Raw genomic sequence first — 17,506 nt, 5'->3', positions numbered from 1 at the left:
CAAGGCACACCACCCCGCTCTCCTGGGACCCGGGTGGACAAAAGAGGCAGTGCAGCCTCACTCCGAAGCTGCCTCCCCTTCCATCAGCTGATCGGTGGGGGTCTTAAAGTGTGAGAAGGAGGCAGATTGACCTTCTGTCCCCTGGCTACTTAGCAGGAAGGTGGCAGAAACAGCCCCAATTTCCCCCTTTTAAAGACCCCCATGGGGGCAGGGATGGGGCACAGGTGTGGGGGGGGGTAGCCTGGGATAGCAAAACCCCAGCCCTGCCCCCCTCCCCCAGTCCATGGAAAAATTGTGTTCCCCAAAACTGGTCCCTGGTGCTAAAAAGGTTGGGAGCCACAGGTGTAAATGAAAGTTTCAACAAGGAACTTCCCTGTAAAAACTGTATGGAGCATTGGTGAAAGAACTGTTCAGATATTTGTGTTGTGGAATTCATCCCTTTTGGAAATTTTTGTACCGTGTATAAGGTATCTTCAGAAAATAGGAAGAGACTTTTCGAATTTGGATTTATGAATTCTTTATTGTTTGGATACACAGTGGTGGTGATTTTGGTGTTGCTACTTTGTTTGTTATCTGTTTAGACAGCATACTCAGATATAACTAATCCATGCTGAGCATTCCTGGCTGGACTTTCTTGCTTAATAACATCAGTGTGTTCAATGCTGTCAAGTCACTTTGGACTTACGGAAACCCTATGAATGAATGTTCTCCAAAATGCCCAATTGTTAACAGCCTTGCTCAGGTCTTGCAAACTGAGGGCTAGGGATGGGGCATGAACTTTAAAATTCCGGTTTAGTTCAGGGTTCAGAGTGGTTACCAAACGTATCCTGAACCAAACCAGTCAGTTTGGATCCTCCTTTCTCTCTATTGCGGCAATCTGGGAAAAAGCCGGAGGGGGAAGGATCTCCCAGAAAGGATTAAATGGCTCACAGTCATTTAAACCTAACAGCTGATGGGTGAATCCACCCTGCTGTTAGGTTTAAATGGCTGGCAGCCATTTTAGCACTCAGTTTTGCTACCATCTGCTTCAAAGTGGGAAGAAGCGAAATGAAGTGGTGAAATGGCTGGCAGCCATTTAAACCTAACAGGTAAACTGTGGACCTGTGCCACTCAGCTGTTAGGTTCGCCAAACAGATGAACCAAAATGGACAAAAGTCCAGGAAATGTTTTGGGAAAGCACCTTCCCTGAACATCGGTTTGGGGGCTCCAAACTGGGCCAAGTCTGTGCTGAATTTTGGCTCGTGAACCAGTTTGTGCCCATTCCTACTGAGGGCTCTAATGGCTTTCTCTATTGAATCAATCCATCTCATGTTGAGTTTTCTTTGCCTCCTTCAACTCTTCCTTGCGTGATTGTCTTTGCCATTGACTCTTGTCTTCTCATAATGCACCAAAGTATGATAGCCTCAGTTTAGTTATTTTAGTTTCTAGGGAAGAGTTCAGGCTTGATTTAATCTAGAACCCACATATTTGTATCTTACTGGATGAAGCCAAGGTTAAGCTAATCTAACATTCTTTGGCAGCTGCAAGGTGATCCACCAGTTATCAACCACACGTACTCCATATTGTTGCTTTTGGTCACCCCTGCGATGGGAGACCAGGCATATGATGCAGGCAGGCAAGGTAATATTTCAAGGGTGGCCAATGGTAGCTCTCCAGATGTTTTTTGCCTACAACTCCCATCAGCCCCAGCCATTGGCCATGCTGGCTGGGGCTGATGGGGGTTGTAGGCAAAACACATCTGGAGAGCTACCGTTGGCCACCCCTGTAATATTTCATTCCCTTCTGCTCCAGCTATATAATGGAAGAATGCTGTGAACCTCTGGAGCAACTTTCTGTCCTAATTATTCTGAAAGATCCCCATCAACATCTTTCTCACCCCTGCACAACTGACAACGAACCCCATGTTAGATTTTCCCATGCATTCTTAGCAGATGTCAGTAGGTGGCACTGTGAGGATGGGGAAAAAAGAGAGCAAAAGAAGCAGGTTCTGCCTACCTGGCCACCAAGAAGAGGACACAGCTGACCGCGAGGTAGGCAAGTAACATGAAGAGCCAGACACCCGGAGAAAAGGGATCCAGGAAAGAGAAGTAGCCAGGCTTGCGCCCCTAAGATGGAGAAGGAGGAAAAGGAAAGCTCAGCACGTGAAATCAAACCTTCATTCTACACATTTACAATCTAAATGAAAAAAAGGATGGGGAGGGGGAAAATGATGCAGGCAAATCTTATGGGGGTGGGTGGGTTTCCAGCATCTGGAAAAGAGAATACGGTCTCTTGCCATCTTGCGTCTCTGTGAAGCACGGCAGGCTGACGTTTTTGACAAAGCAAAGGAGTCCCCTGCAGCCTTTGGTGTTTTGAAGGCTGCTCACCATTTTGCATCTACCTTACTCAACCCCCTTCTGGATACACCCGCCCTCCGTGTCCCGCATCCCCACTTGCCTTCCTAATCTCCTGAGATTCTCCTCCACTGCAGCTGAGCAATAACACCTGCTGGCAAATTTGCTAGTTCTTGTGGCAGCTGCCGAGCACAAGGGCTTTCCAAGCCAGGAAGCAGCTTCTTCCACTGGAACTGATGAGAACAGCTAGAGGGAGGATGGTCAAAACAAGGGCCGGGGAGGGATAAAATGCAACAGAGGGACACCTCCCTGCTCCGGTTTATGTTCCACCATGCTCTTTAGGTGGAGAGGAAGGCATGGAAGTGAACTTTCTATGTGCTCTGGGATCTCTTCCACTTTTAGGATTGCCAGCTCCAGGTTGGGAATACCTGGAGATTTTGGGAGTGGAGCCTTCGGAGGGCAAGTTTGGGGAGGGGAGAGACTTTACTAGGGCAGAAGAAGAAGAAGAATTGCAGATTTATATCCCGCCCTTCTCCCTGAATCAGAGACTCAGAGTGGCTTACAATCTCCTATGTCTTCTCCCCTCACAACAGACACCCTGTGAGGTGGGTGAGGAGGGCTCTTACAGCAGCTGCCCTTTCAAGGACAACCTCTGCCAGAGCTATGGCTGACCCAAGGCCATTCCAGCAGGTGCAAGTGGAGGAGTGGGGAATCAAACCTGGTTCTCCCAGGTAAGAGTCCGCACACTTAACCACTACACCAAACTGGCAGAATGGTTCACTTTCCCTAAAGAGCTTGGGGCTCTTTAGCTTGGAGAAACGTCAACTGAGAGGTGGCAAAACAGAGGTTTGCAAGATTATGCATGGGATGGAGAAAGCAGAGAAAGAAGTCCTTTTCTTCCTTTCTCACCATACAAGAACTTCGGGGCACTCAATAAAATTGCTGAGCAGTCGGGTTAGAACGGATAAAAGGAAGTCCTTCTTCACTGAAAGAGTGATTAACACATGGAATTCACTGCCACAGAAGGTGGTAGGGGCTACAAGCATAGACAGTTTCAAGAGGGGATTGGATAGGCATATAGAGCAGAGGCCCATCAATGGCTATTAGCCGCAGTGTATTGATGGAACTCTCTGTCTGGGGCAAGTGATGCTCTGTATTCTTGGTGCTTGCGAGGGGGAAACAGTGGGAGGGCTTCTAGTGTCCTGGCCCCACTGGTGGACCTCTTGGTGGCACTTGGGTTTTTTGGCCACTGTGTGAGATAGAGTGTTGGACTGGATGGGCCATTGGCTTGATCCAACATGACTTCTCTTACGTTCTTTTGTTAATGTCCCAGAGTCCCCCTTCCAAAGCGGCCATTTTCTCCAAGTGAAGTGCTCTCTTTTTGCCTGGAGGTCACTGTAATAGTGGGAAATCTCCAGTCATCACCTGGAGGTTGGCAATGCTATCCATTAGGGTTTGTAGAATCTTTTGGGCTCAAGTGCCGTGTTCCAGTAGAACACGGCACTTGAGCCCAAAAGATTCTACAAACCCTAATGATGATGCCAGCCATGAAAACCTGAAATCTTTAATGCTATCCATCCTTGTCCAGCGGCCATGCTGGTCTTATGCAAGATTTCCAGACAAGATGAACCAATGGCCCAGGAAGTCCAGCACCCTCTGGTTGAAAGCAGACAAGGCCAAGTAGCTTCCAGTACAGATGTGCATGTTCCAAGCGTGTTTCCTCCCAACTCCTGTTAGCTGAAGGATGGCTTATGCCCTAAAGCACGGGGGAGTAATCTCTCCACAGGCCATGGTCTCCACTAGAACAAAGAACTATGGATGTTTTTTTCAAGTTTGTCAAGCGGATTAATTGGGGCAATGTCATCCGCGGCTTCACGCCCACTAACTTGAAGAGAAGGCCTGTCTAAACGTATAAGCCCACTCTAAACGACCATGAGTAATTGTTATGCAAAACAATTTGAACAACGTAAAAAAGGCATGTTAGAACGCAATCAAGCAAGTGAAAAGGCCTTTTAAAACCAACTTTCGAGTTCTTCTCTCCTCTTACCACCAAATCTTCATTATGATAGTCATTTGGTCTTTGAAAATAATGCAAAACTACCTTAGCCTCTCTGGGACTGGACACTGCCTATTCCCCATCCGTATGGGGGAAAGCTGTGTAGCTTTCATTAGAGAATAAGGGGTCTCTGTACGGCCACTGCTTTGGTTATGCAGAAATGTGATCGGAGGCATGAGATCAAAGGCAATAGTCCAATATTCCGTGCAAGTACACAGTGGGCTGCAAAAGGAAGCAAGGAATGAAGGTGGTGGAACTTAAAAGCAAAAAGAAAAGAAAAGAAAGAAAAGAAACACCCCTCCCATACTCCTGGCCTGTTACAACAAGAATAGTTGATTTAGGATAACACTCCTGAACTAGCTACTTTTGCTCTTATAATGAGCATCTCGGATTGTAACGAAGGACATGTTCACTAGAACAAAGGCCAACAGGCTTCATGAGTTATTCAGGGATGTGCGTCTTCTCTAGGGGACATCCTTTACGAACAGGAATAGATTCCCCTCTTTCCCCCCAGGAGCAGGGTCTCTTTCAAAGAACAGTACCTCACATATTTGTTTTCCAGAGGGCAACCACGGCTCGCTCCTTCTGGTAGACAGAATCACCCTAAGAAAAGTTAGATTTGAATCCAAGAGCACATCAGAGACTAGCAAGATTTTGGGGGTATCAGCTTTTGAGAGCCAAAGATCCCTTTATTGGAGATAAGTGTCTAAGGTGCTATATAGGGTTGCCAGCTCTAGAGTACAGAAATACCTGGAGATTTGGGGGCTGGGTCCTGGGGAGGGCGGGGCTTGGGGAGGGGAGGGACCTCAGCGGGGTACAGTGCCATAGAGTCCACTCTCCAAAGTAGCCATTTTCTCCAGGGGAAGTTATCTTCATAATTGATTGTAGTAGTGGGAGATCCCCATTGCCACCTATAAGGTAGCAACCCTAGTGCTAGATGGCTTGAATCTAGCTCATTTACTGCAGACCAATGTGGCTACTCATCCCCTGCTACACATTTTGTTAGTCTTTAAGATGGTACTGGGCTCTTGCTCTTTTCTATGGCTGCCTTCTGAAATCTAAGAAAGGTTGGATCAGGTACTACTCTAGTATCTATCCTTTTCAACAAACTCTCTCTCTCGGCTTGGCTTCGCGAACGAAGATTTAAGAAGGGTGCAATAGTCCATGTCTGCTGCAGGCTCGCTGGTGGCTGACAAGACCAATGCGGGACAGGCAGGTCCGGCCACAGTGGCTGCAGGGAAAAGTCTGATTTAGGATTGGTGCTGTAGCAGTGCGATTCTTCCTCAATCTCCTTTTGTCCTCAAGACCAGCTATGCGTGCGTTCTCAAAGGAAGAGACAGCCTGGTGGATGGTGTGTCTCCATGCTTTGCGATCTGAGGCTAGGTCAGACCACTGGTGATGGTTGATGCGACAGGTGCCAAGGGATTTCTTCAAGGAGTCCTTGTACCTCTTCTTTGGTGCCCCTCTATTTCGATGGCCAGTGGAGAGTTCGCCATACAGGGCAATCTTGGGAAGGCGGTGGTTTTCCATCCTAGAAATATGCCCTGCCCAGTGCAGCTGCGTCTTCAGCAGAGGTGCCTCGATACTGGTAACCTCCGCCCGCTTGAGGACTTCAGTGTTGGTCACAAAGTCACTCCAGTGGATGTTGAGGATGGTGCGAAGGCAGCGCTGATGAAAGCGCTCGAGGAGTCGCAGGTGATGACGGTATAAAACCCACGATTCGGAGCCGTAGATGAGGGTTGTCATCACAACCGCTTTGTAAACATTGATCTTTGTGCCTTTTTTCAGATGCTTGTTGCTCCACACTCTTTTGTGCAGTCAGCCAAATGCACGGTTTGCCTTTGCCAGCCTGTTGTCAATCTCCTTATCGATCTTGGCATCTGAGGAGATGATGCACCCCAGGTAGCTGAACTGCTGGACTGTTTTCAGAACTGATTCACCCACAGTGATGCAGGGAGGGTGATAATCTTCCTGGGGTGCAGGCTGGTGGAGAACTTCTGTCTTCTTCAGACTAACTTCTAGGCCGAATAGCTTGGCAGCCTCTGCAAAGCAGGACGTCATATGCTGCAGAGCTGATACCGAGTGGGAGACGAGTGCAGCATCATCAGCAAACAGTAGCTCTCGGATGAGTTTTTCCATCGTCTTGGAGTGGGCCTTTAGTCGCCTCAGGTTGAACAGGCTGCCATCGGTGCGATAGCGGATGTATACACCATCGTCATCATCTAGATCTACTGCGGCTCTTTGAAGCATCATGCTAAAGAAGATCGTAAAGAGAGTTGGTGCGAGAACGCAGCCTTGCTTTACACCTGTGCCTATTGGGAAGGGCTCCGAGAGGTCGTTGCAGTGTCTGACTTGGCCTCGCTGGTCTTCGTGTAGCTGGATGATCATGCTGAGGAACCTTGGGGGACATCCTAAATGTTCCAAGATTTGCCACAGGCCTTTCCTGCTAACGGTATCGAAGGCTTTGGTAAGGTCGACAAAAGTCACATACAGAGCCTTGTTCTGTTCCCTGCATTTCTCTTGGAGCTGCCTGAGAACAAATACCATGTCGGTGGTGCTCCTGTTAGCTCTGAAGCCGCACTGGCTCTCTGGGAGGAGTTCTTCTACAATGGTGGGCACCAGTCTGTTCAGGAGTATTCTGGCAAGGATTTTGCCTGCGATGGAGAGCAGGGTTATCCCCCAGTAGTTGGAGCAGTCTGACTATTCCCCTTTGTTCTTGTATAGGTTGATGATGATTGCATCACGAAAGTCTTGTGGTAATTTGCCTTGTTCCCAGCAGGTGACAAGTACTTTGTGAAGTGAGCTATGTAGTACTGTGCCCCCATGCTTCCAGATCTCTGGTGGAATTCCATCAACTCCTGCTGCCTTGCCACTTTTCAGTTGCTTGATGGCTTTAACAGTCTCTTTTAGGGTGGGGATCTCATCCAACTCTGTTTTCACTGGTTGAAGTGGGGTGAGGTGGATTGCTGAATCTTGAACTACGCGGTTGGCACTGAAGAGAACCTGAAAATACTCTGACCACCGGTTCAGTATGGATGCCTTGTCTGTGAGGAGCACTTGGCCGTCTGCACTATGCAAGGGACTCTGAGCCTGATATGATGGACCATAAACTGCCTTCAGGGCTTCGTAGAACCCTCTTAAATCACCAGTGTCTGCACACAGCTGGGTTCTCTCTGCAAGCTTGGTCCACCAATCGTTCTGAATGTCTCGAAGCTTGCGCTGGAGGTTGCTACATGCAGCGCGAAAGGTTGCTTTTTTCCCAGGACAGGAGGGCTGAGCAAGATGTGCTTGGTAGGCAGATCTCTTTTTCGCCAGTAAATCTTGGATCTCTTGATTGTTCTCATCAAACCAGTCCTTGTTCTTCCTTGTGGAGAACCCGAGGACTTCTTCAGAGATCTGCAGGATGGTAGTTTTTAGGTGTCCCCAGAGTGCTTCTGGAGAAGGGTCTGTGGGGCAACTGAGGTCCTCAATTCTTGACTGTTTGTTTCAACAAACAGTAGGGGCATAAATCCCTCCCTTAAAGGGAAGTAAGGTCTCCTATTTGCCTTTTTTCTTCTTACTTTAGCTCTTCTTCCAGTGAACAGTAAAATGGAGCTGAATGTTCATGTGAACATGACTAACGCCCTTGGTGAGGACTCCTAGGAAGAGGAAGTGTGCATACTGCATGTGAATTATGCTTAAGGGATAGGGCTAAGAGTGTGCAAAAATGGTATTTTTCAGATTTGGTTATATTGAACCCCCGAAATATTGGTATTTTCTGATATTCCAGAAACCCAATAATGGCACGGTATTTGGATTCAGGATTTTTTTTTTTTTGGAAATCCCAATTTTTCTTGCTCCATTATACCCTAGTGGGAGATCTCCATTGCTATCTTTAAGCCTCCTATTATAGTTAATGGTCCCAATACGATATAATAGGAAGTCAGTCTGGGGGTATCTGAGGTCTATGGGGGTCTGGTTTTTGATGCAGAGACACCAAAACTCTCTCCTAAAAACAAAGAAACCCAAGTTTCAAAAAGATTGGACCAGGGGGTTTCTATGGACTCCCCGCCCCCCAAAGAAGGTGTTCCTATCCTCCATTGGTTTCAATAGAACAGGGGGAAAAGCATTTAAAGGGAATGTGGTCCCTTTAAATGCCTTTTGCAAGCTGTGAGTTGATATAAGTGAACTCCAAAAGTGTTAAAAGGGCTTGCAATCCCTGTAAACACGTTCTCCAAGCCATGAGATCACCCGCAAGGTGATTAAGGGGACTGCAATACCTTTAAACACCCTTTAACTTCAGCTGTCCAGTAGTTCCAAAAAATCTGGAATATATTCAGTTTATTTGGGATTCATCTATTTCGGGTAGCTGAAAAAAAATACTGAGATCTGTTTATCAGCTTGGATATACCAAATGCACACTCCTAGACAGGGCATTTTAGTTCTGTAAAACTGTCTGCTCTCCCATCACTTCCCCTATTGAAAATAAACAAGCACACCTGTCCAGAGTCCAAATTTGGTTGTTTTTCCTCCAAAACAACCCATTCCTTTTGAACAGGGGAGAGGCCAGGAGCGTCAAGTGGGTGCCTTTCTTTCGCTCTGTGAAGTTGGCAAGTCAGATACCCCATTAGAGTCCCTGTGTCAGAAATCCATACTTGATTAAATCACAACAAGTGAAATTGAGAAAAATGACAGACCCATATGAACCTGCCATATTTGGTTATTCGTGATAAGAAAGACGTACGTGGGACGGCAAATGGGTGGGAAGGCCAGGGGGTGGAGTGGGGTAAGAAGAGAAATGACAGAGAGCCACAGCTCTGTTGAAAATAAAATGTCACTCAAATCTGGATGGGATGGAGAGAAGGAGACAGTGGCCAGGCAGGGGATTCATTTGTAGTTATTTGTTAGGAAATGTCTGATTGGCACTGCAGATTAATACCACGTCAGCTGCACTTTTCCATGCGGGAATATGAAGGGATGGGGCAAAGAGATGAGCTGGCGGGTCCTTCAATGATGCTTTCATCTGCTGTGGAAACCAGATCCTTCAAGGAAGACTCCTCTGATGAGCTATTGTGCCGTCTGTTGCTAACTCAATATTTACTGCTTTAATTGGCTAACTGTCACCATTGCTCCTAGGTCTCATTTTAGCAACAAAATCCTTCCAAATCCAACCGAGGGTCTAAAGCAGGGGTGGCCAAACTGTGGCTCTAGAAGCCCCCACTGCTCCGTTGGCCAGTTAGAAGGTATTTCTCTCTTTAAATAGCTTCTGCAAGCCAAGCCAGAGGCAGCTTTGGAGAAGGCATTTAAAGTCGCTTTCTTTCCACGTCTCCCTCCTCTCCCTCATCTATTTGCCTCCCTCTCTCCCTCCCTCCGTTCTTTCCTTGCAGCTCTCAAACATCTGCCGTTTATTCCATGTGGCTCTTACGTTAAGCAAGTTTGGCCACCCCTGGTCTAAAGAGATAGGAGAACTGATGTTTGGGGCTGTAATGGAAAAAGAAGGGAAGGGAAGGTCCAGTGGAAAGTGTCATCAAGTTGCGGCTGGTTTATGGCAACAGTTTTCAAGACAAAAGACTTTTAGAGGTGGCTTGCCATCTCCTGCCTCTGCGTAGCAACCCTGGTCTTCCTTGATGGTCTCCCATCCAAATACTAACCAGGGTTGCCTCTGCTTAGCTTCCAAGATCTGGCCAGATCAGGCTAGCCTGGACCATCCAGGTGAGGGCAAGGGAAGGTATATAGTGTCTTAATTCCATCTCTAGTGTGCTCAAAGAAAGATCAGACTGCATGACCTTCAGTCCCTTTACGCAGAAACATCTTGTAGCACTGGGCCACTCCAAAACATGGTCCTGATTACAAAGAAGAAGAGAACACTGCCTAGTGTGTAGAACGCAGGCAACCTCTTTGCGTCCTCGTGACGCAGACGCCTTCATTGGATTCAGGGGGGAAAAAATCACGGTCAGCCACTGTGATGCACTGGACAGAGTGCTGAACTGGGGACTTTGTTGTTGTTGTTCAGTCACACAGTCGATTCCGACTCTTTGCGACCCCCTGGACAAAGCCAAGCCAGGCCCTCCTGTCTTCCTCCGAAGTCTGCTCAAATTTGTGTTAGTTGCATCAGTAATGGTGTCCAGCCATCTCATCTTTTGCCTTCTGTCCTTCCCAGCATCAGGACTTCTCCAGGGAGTGCTCCCTTCTCACTCGGCTTCAGCATCTGACCTTCCAGGGAACAGTCAGGGTTGATTTTCCTTACTGGGACATCTGAGTTCAAATCTCTTCCAGATGACTTTGAGAAACGCTTCCTCTCTCAACATAACCGACCTTGCAGTGTTGTTGTGTAGTTAAAATGGGATAACTGCAGACAGACTTTTCAAAAACCCTCTGGAGGATGGGTGGGATTCAAAAGTGACAATATTCTTAGGCATATCCTGAGAAGGAGGGCAGGAAGGGTCGCATCAGTGCTTAGTTCTCATGACTCTTTCTTACATGCCCAGAGTTTCTTACACTTTGGGGTCAGGCAGTAATTTTTCTCCAGGGATTCTGGAAGGTTCCTTCTTTTTTTTTTTTGCCATCTTCTGGGCATGGAGCAGGGGTCACTGGGTTCTTTTGATTCCCCACTCCTCCACTTGCACCTGCTAGCATGGCCTTGGGTCAGCCATAGCTCTGGCACAGGTTGTCCTTGAAAGGGCAGCTGCTGTGAGAGGCCTCTCAGCCCCACCCACCTCACAGGGTGTCTGTTGTGGGGGAGGAAGGTAAAGGAGATCGTGAGCTGCTCTGAGACTCTTTGGAGTGGAGGGCAGGATATAAATCCCATATCTTCATCTACCTCACAGGGTGTCTGTTGTGGGGGAGGAAGGTAAAGGAGATTGTGAGCTGCTCTGAGACTCTTCGGAGTGGAGGGCGGGATATAAATCCCATATCTTCATCTACCTCACAGGGTGTCTGTTGTGGGGGAGGAAGGTAAAGGAGATTGTGAGCCGCTCTGAGACTCTTCGGAGTGGAGGGCGGGATATAAATCCCATATCATCTTCTTCTTCTGGGGGGGAGGAATTTGTGAATTTCCTGCATTGTGCAGGGGGTTGGACTAGAACATATGAAGCTGCCTTATACTGAATCAGACCCTTGGTCCATCAAAGTCAGTATTGTCTTCTCAGACTGGCAGCGGCTCTCCAGGGTCTCAAGCTGAGGCTTTTCACACCTATTTGCCTGGACCCTTTTTTTGGAGATGCCAGGGATTGAACCTGGGACCTTCTGCTTCCCAAGCAGATGCTCTACCACTGAGCCACTGTCCCTCCCCAAAGACCCTGGAGGTCCCTTCGAACTCTTTGATTCTATGATTTCCCAACAGGCAATGGAGACTATATCCCCCAGATTGTCACTAGAGCACTGTTGAAGAACAATCACTAGACAAATTCATTGCTTGTGTGTGTGTGTGGGGGGGGGGAGTCATTCCACGAGCGCACAACAATGCAGGGAAAAACCGGAGGGGCGTGGGGAAAATATTTCCGTGAAGTTGCACAGGCTGGGAATGGCACCAACCCATCTGGAGCAGGCTGGAATAGTTTGTGGAGATGGACATGTTTGTGAACGAAGGGAGACCAATGTTTACCAAGATTGGATCTCACGAAGCGGGGGAGGGAGGCCGGAACCTTTCTGATGAGCTCACTCATTGATCCTTAATTCCACATGTAGCAGAGGAAACGGAATTTTAAGTAGGTTTTAATTACTTGTTTGTTCTTGGCAGACGGGGCTGCCACTGAGAGGGGGAGGAGAGAGAGAGAGAGAGGGGGGAGAGAGAGAGAGAGAGAGACGCCGCCGGAGCTCTGTTTGTATTGGTGAGGAAGACTGCAAGAGCGGAAAGGGGGACGGCAGAGGAGCTGCTGTAATTGTGGCAGCCGTTTTTTTGTTTGTGTTGCTGTTCAACTGATGGGGGATCATGAGTGCATTCTCAGGGCCCACGTAACAGATGGCGCGCGCGGGCTGCAATACAGAGCAGGTAGACAGCCAGGGTTCCATTCAAACTTAACTCAGCACGAATATTCTGAACTCCGTGACCCTCGGGGGAACGCAAACGATTCCAGGTGGGTTTGCTCCGGCATCACTGGTAGAAGATGGCCCCTGGAGGGGCGGTGCAGTTTATTAAGGCCAAGAAGTGCAAGTGATGCAAAAGTTCTGAAAAGCTAATTTTTTGGGGAGCTAATTTTTTTTTCGGGGGCGGGGAGGGGCTTGGGTATGTTTGCCGAAAGGGACTTGGAATGTCCAAAGGATATATTGAACAACTCTCTCCTTTAGAGATCCAAATCCCTGTTTGCAAATATACCAAAGGAAAACTTTGGGGAGGGACGGTGGCTCAGTGGTAGAGCATCTGCTTGGGAAGCAGAAGGTCCCAGGTTCAATCCCCGGCATCTCCAACTAAAAAGGGTCCAGGCAAATAGGTGTGAAAAACCTCAGCTTGAAACCCTGGAGAGCCGCTCACAGTCTGAGTAGACAATACTGACTTTGATGGACCGAGGGTCTGATTCAGTATAAGGCGGCTTCATATGTTCATATGTTCAACTTGGCTTTCTTCGGCTCTTAGCTGAATTTAGCAACTGGGTCAGCAGAAATGGGGATGGCATCCGTGGTGGGTTACACTTCTTTTCTTCATTTGGGATGCTTGGATGTCAACAGGGTAGCCCAGGCTATCATCGGATCACTGGATCTCAGAAGCAAGCAGGGTTAGCCACCAAGGAAGTCCAGGGTCTGCTGACCCATCTGGGATCATTTGGGGTGGGGGTGTGGGCGGGGTTACTCCCCGCTCCGGTTTGGGGAACAGTGCTGCTTCCAGTCCCACTAGGAAGTCCATCAAGGAAGGGCGCTCATTTGTTTCCATCTATGGCAGGGGTAGGGAACGTTGGCTCTCCAGATGTTTTTTGCCTACAACTCCCATCAGCCCCAGCCATTGGCCATGCTGGCTGGGGCTGATGGGGATTGTAGGCAAAAAACATCTGGAGAGCCAACGTTCCCTACCCCTGATCTATGAGAAGACCTCCAGTTGCTCAGTCTTCCTTGGCGTACAGAAGATCTGAGCCCAACAGTCCCCGGCCAAAAAACCTTCTAACCCACTGCGGCAGGAACCTGCATAACACCCTCAAGCCTCCATCTGCTTTCTGTCTTTTTTTTTTTTAATCTGCCTTTTCTGCTCAAAATAAACTTGCTTTTGTATTGATTTTTCCCCCTGAACCAGGAAATTCCTGGCATCTTTCTCACCTAAGTGCAGCTCCATTCAGGGGCAAAGACAGGATTAGCATTAAAACGTTTTGTGTCTGACAAGAATACCGTGTACATCTGATACTGTGGAGGGATTCGGGGGGGGGGGGGGAAGAGCAGCTTGTTGGGCGCAGCCATAGGCCACAGCAGATACAGTGCTTGCCAACGGATCTTGCTGCACCACAACGTTCATTTCCCTTTCCTGTCTCCCAGGGGTGGAATCCTAGCAGGAGCTCCTTTGCATATCAGGCCACACACCCCTGAGGTAGCCAATCCTCCAAGAGCTTACAAAAAAAGAGCCTTGTCAGCTCTTGGAGGATTGGCTACATCATGGGTGTGTGGCCTAATATGCAAAGGAGCTCCTGCTAGAATTCCACCCCTGCTGTCTCCAAACCTGCCCTATGGACTACTCCAGGGGTGGCCAACGGTAGCTCTTCAGATGTTTTTTTGCCTACAACTCCCATCACCCCCAGCCATTGGCCATGCTAGCTGGGGCTGATGGGAGTTGTAGGCAAAAAACACCTGGAGAGCTACCGTTGGCCACCCCTGGACTACTCCATGGATTCAGGCCATCAGATGCCTCTGCCAATTTTCCTCATCCTCACTGCTTGCCTTTCCTAGCCAAAGTGCTAGTATGTGGATGAGGGGCTGTAAGTTATAACTCAATGGGAAATGAATGTTTTCCTCCCCTTCTTATGGCCTCCGATCACAAGACTACAGGACCCAGTTTGGTGTGGTGGTTAAGAGCAGCAGACTCTAACTAGAGAACTGGGTTTGATTCCCTCCTCCTCCTCCCCCATGAAGCCTGCTGGGTGACCTTGGGCCAGTCCAAGTTCTCTCAGAGCTGTTCTCTCAAGAGCAGTTCTTGAAAGAGGTCTCTCAGCCCCACCTACCTCGCAGGGTGTCTGTTGTGGGGAGAGGAAGAGAAGGAGATTGTAAGCTGCTCTGAGTGAAGGGTGGGGTGTTAATCAGAATTCTTCTTCTTCTTCTTCCCCCCTCACGCCTGACAGAGGTGTGGCCAGTAGAAGCAGACAAATGTATTCCTGTGCCTGCCATGGGCGAATGATGAGCCTAGTCGCCATCTCAGATCTTCTCAGTCTTCTTTCTTTAGACAGCAAGATTCGCATTCAGGAGCACCTTAAAGACCAACAAGATGTTTCCGGGTAGAAGCTGTCAAGATGCAAAACTCATCAGATCTGATGAAGTGAGCTTCAGCTCTCGTAAACTCGTACCCTGGAAAATCTCGCAACTCTTTCAAGTGCTTCTGGACTTGAACCTTTCTCTTCCACTGCAGACCAACATGGCTGTCCACCTGAAACTATCTTCCATTGGAGGTAGGGTTGCCAGCTCTGGGTTGGAAAATACCTGGAGATTTTGGAGGTGGAGCTTGAGAAGGGTGGGGCTTGAGGAAGGGAAGGACTAGGTAATTCCATAGAATCCAACTTCCAAAGCAGCCGTTTTCTCCAGGGGAACTATTCTTTGTCTCCTGGAGATCAGCTGTAATCCCAGGACCTCTCCAGCCAACACCTGGAGGCTGGCAACCGTAACTGGAAGCCTCTCTTAAATCTATTCATTCTCACACATTCTTTTATGGTAGCAGTCCCAGTTCTTTGCAATGGTCTCCCAGAAGGGCCCATTCTCCAGCTCAGTTTTAAATACCAGTAAAAGGTCATCTTATTTAGAAGGGCCTTCAACATAAACTGAGACACCGGTGGCAAGCTGTACATGTGCATGATCATAGAATCATAGAGTTGGAAGGGACCTCTAGGGTCATCTAGTTCAACCCCCTGCACAATGCAGGGAACTCACAAATACCTCCCCCTAAATTCAAAGGATCTTTATTGCTGTCAGATGGCCATCTAGCCTCTGTTGAAAAACCTCCAAGGAAGGAGAGCCCACCACCTCCCGAGGAAGCCTGTTCCACTGAGGAATAGCTCTAACGGTCAGGAAGTTCTTCCTGATGTTGAGTCGGAAACTCTTTTGATTTAATTTCAACCCATTGGTTCTGGTCCTACCTTCCGGGGCCACAGAAAATTATGTTCGAAGGTGATTCCTCCCCCCTCCCACCCAAAGCTGCCTGTGTGGAGTTGTTATACCCCTTTTAATGTCGTCTACTAGCTGCCTTGTGTCACTGCAAGTGGTGAGAAAGATAGGATCATCGCAGTTGAATACATAGTTTCCTTGTCGACCAGGCTTCCGACAATGCCTTCAACTCCGTCTCCATGGAAAAGAAGCCTCCAAGTTGCCAGAGAGACTGACTGACCTAGAACATGCAACGTGGCGGCCATGAGGAATAAGTGGAATTAGATGTCTGCCAATTGTGTTTCAACCTGAAGGGCGGGAGGGGGAAATGTTCTCATGAATCTGTCCTTACTGCCTTCTGGTTCTCAGCAAACATTAGCATGCAAACATTTTAAAGACATAAGGAAGGAGTCCCCAACATTTGTGCACATGTGGGTGTCTTTGGAATCCTGACAAAGGGCAGTGGGCACAAAATGGCCACCCCAGGAAATAGGGCTGACAACAAAAATGGCTGCCACAGGAGGTGAGGCCAACCAATCACAAAACATCAGGGATTGAGGTTATATACAACTCTTCATAGTAACTCTTCAACATTTCAGGCAGATGCTTTGTTGAACAGGATACCTTTAATCTTCACAGCCAATCAAAAGCTCTGCTGGGAAAAAGCCCCACTTAGCCCTACCCACTTCCTAAAATCACTTGCAGGGTGCCAGGAGAGGTGGTGGCAGGTGCCCTGGCGTCCATGTTGGGGACCCCTGACATAAATGATGCCTCTTACCATGTGAACTCGGTAGAGAATGCTGATCCCCAGAGTCATGAACGGCTTTGAGAAATCAATCACCTTCTCCCGCTCAGCGGTAATCGTCAGTCCGGCCACTGCCAAATCAGCTTTCTAAAATAAAATAAAACAAAGGGACACAAAAGCTCTCAAGATCTTTTCTTAGGTGAGCCTGGGATGGAATGCAGGGTGGGACCACGTGAAGGGGAACAAGTCCCTACGGGGCTCCTTCCTCGGCGGTTTAACTTAGCAAGATGGTTTGGAGGAAGACGGTTTTCCAAAGTGTCTACCAGGGGTGGCCAACGGTAGCTCTCCAAATGTTTTTTTTGCCTACAACTCCCATCAGCCCCAGCCATTGGCCAAGCTGGCTGGGGCTGATGGGAGTTGTAGGCAAAAAAAAACATCTGGAGAGCTACCATTGGCCACCCCGGTGTATACTTTTCTCATAGTTTAGTTTAGTTTATTCATCCTGCCCCCCCACCCCCGCAGGCTCAGGGCGGCTCACAATACACAATAAATCACAATAAAACAATTTAGATAAACATTAAGTTAAAACAATTTAAACAATTTGGTGCTAATTTCCATTGAGTTACAGGTGGCATTCCATGTTCTTAAAATTCCTGTTAGATCTTATATCTCGACAGGCTCAGTTAAAGCTAGCTGGCCTTGCGGAACTGGGCAAGGTCCCGCCTCAGGCAGTTGGTTCCACCAATGGGGGGACAGCGACTGAGAAGGCTCTTTCTCTGGTTGATTTCAGTCTTGCCTCCTTCTGCCCGGGGAATTGATAGTAAGTTTTGCATTCCAGATCTAAGCACCCTCTGAGGAACATGGGGGGAGAGACGGTCCCTAAGGTAGGCAGGTCCTCAGCCATATAAGGCTTTAAAGGTAATAACCAGCACCCTGTAGCAAATCCGGTTTACCACCGGCAGCCATTGCCAAATGAATACACATATGCAGAAATAGCCACAAGTTTTACATTCCATCTCACTCTTCCTCACGGAGCCTGAGACCCACATTTTTTAGCCTCTCGGGAACTGGGTGAGGGACATTCCCCTGAGAGAGAGGAACTTCCTCAAAGCCGTGCAGTGAACTTAG

At 48.3% G+C, this 17,506-nt stretch overlaps 1 protein-coding gene across 1 annotated transcript in view; it reads right to left on the bottom strand.

Moving 5' to 3' along the window:
- GRIK4 (glutamate ionotropic receptor kainate type subunit 4) overlaps positions 1–17,506 on the bottom strand; it is a 901,771-nt gene that overhangs the window by 41,600 nt on the left and 842,665 nt on the right. The window contains 2 exon segments of the mRNA XM_060251811.1: positions 1,996–2,105; positions 16,412–16,525. Coding sequence (XP_060107794.1) covers positions 1,996–2,105; positions 16,412–16,525 — 224 coding nt within the window.

This window comes from Heteronotia binoei, chromosome 12 (assembly GCF_032191835.1).
Source record: "Heteronotia binoei isolate CCM8104 ecotype False Entrance Well chromosome 12, APGP_CSIRO_Hbin_v1, whole genome shotgun sequence".
Lineage (NCBI taxonomy): Eukaryota > Metazoa > Chordata > Lepidosauria > Squamata > Gekkonidae > Heteronotia > Heteronotia binoei.
This window is presented reverse-complemented; position numbering and strand designations above follow the sequence as displayed.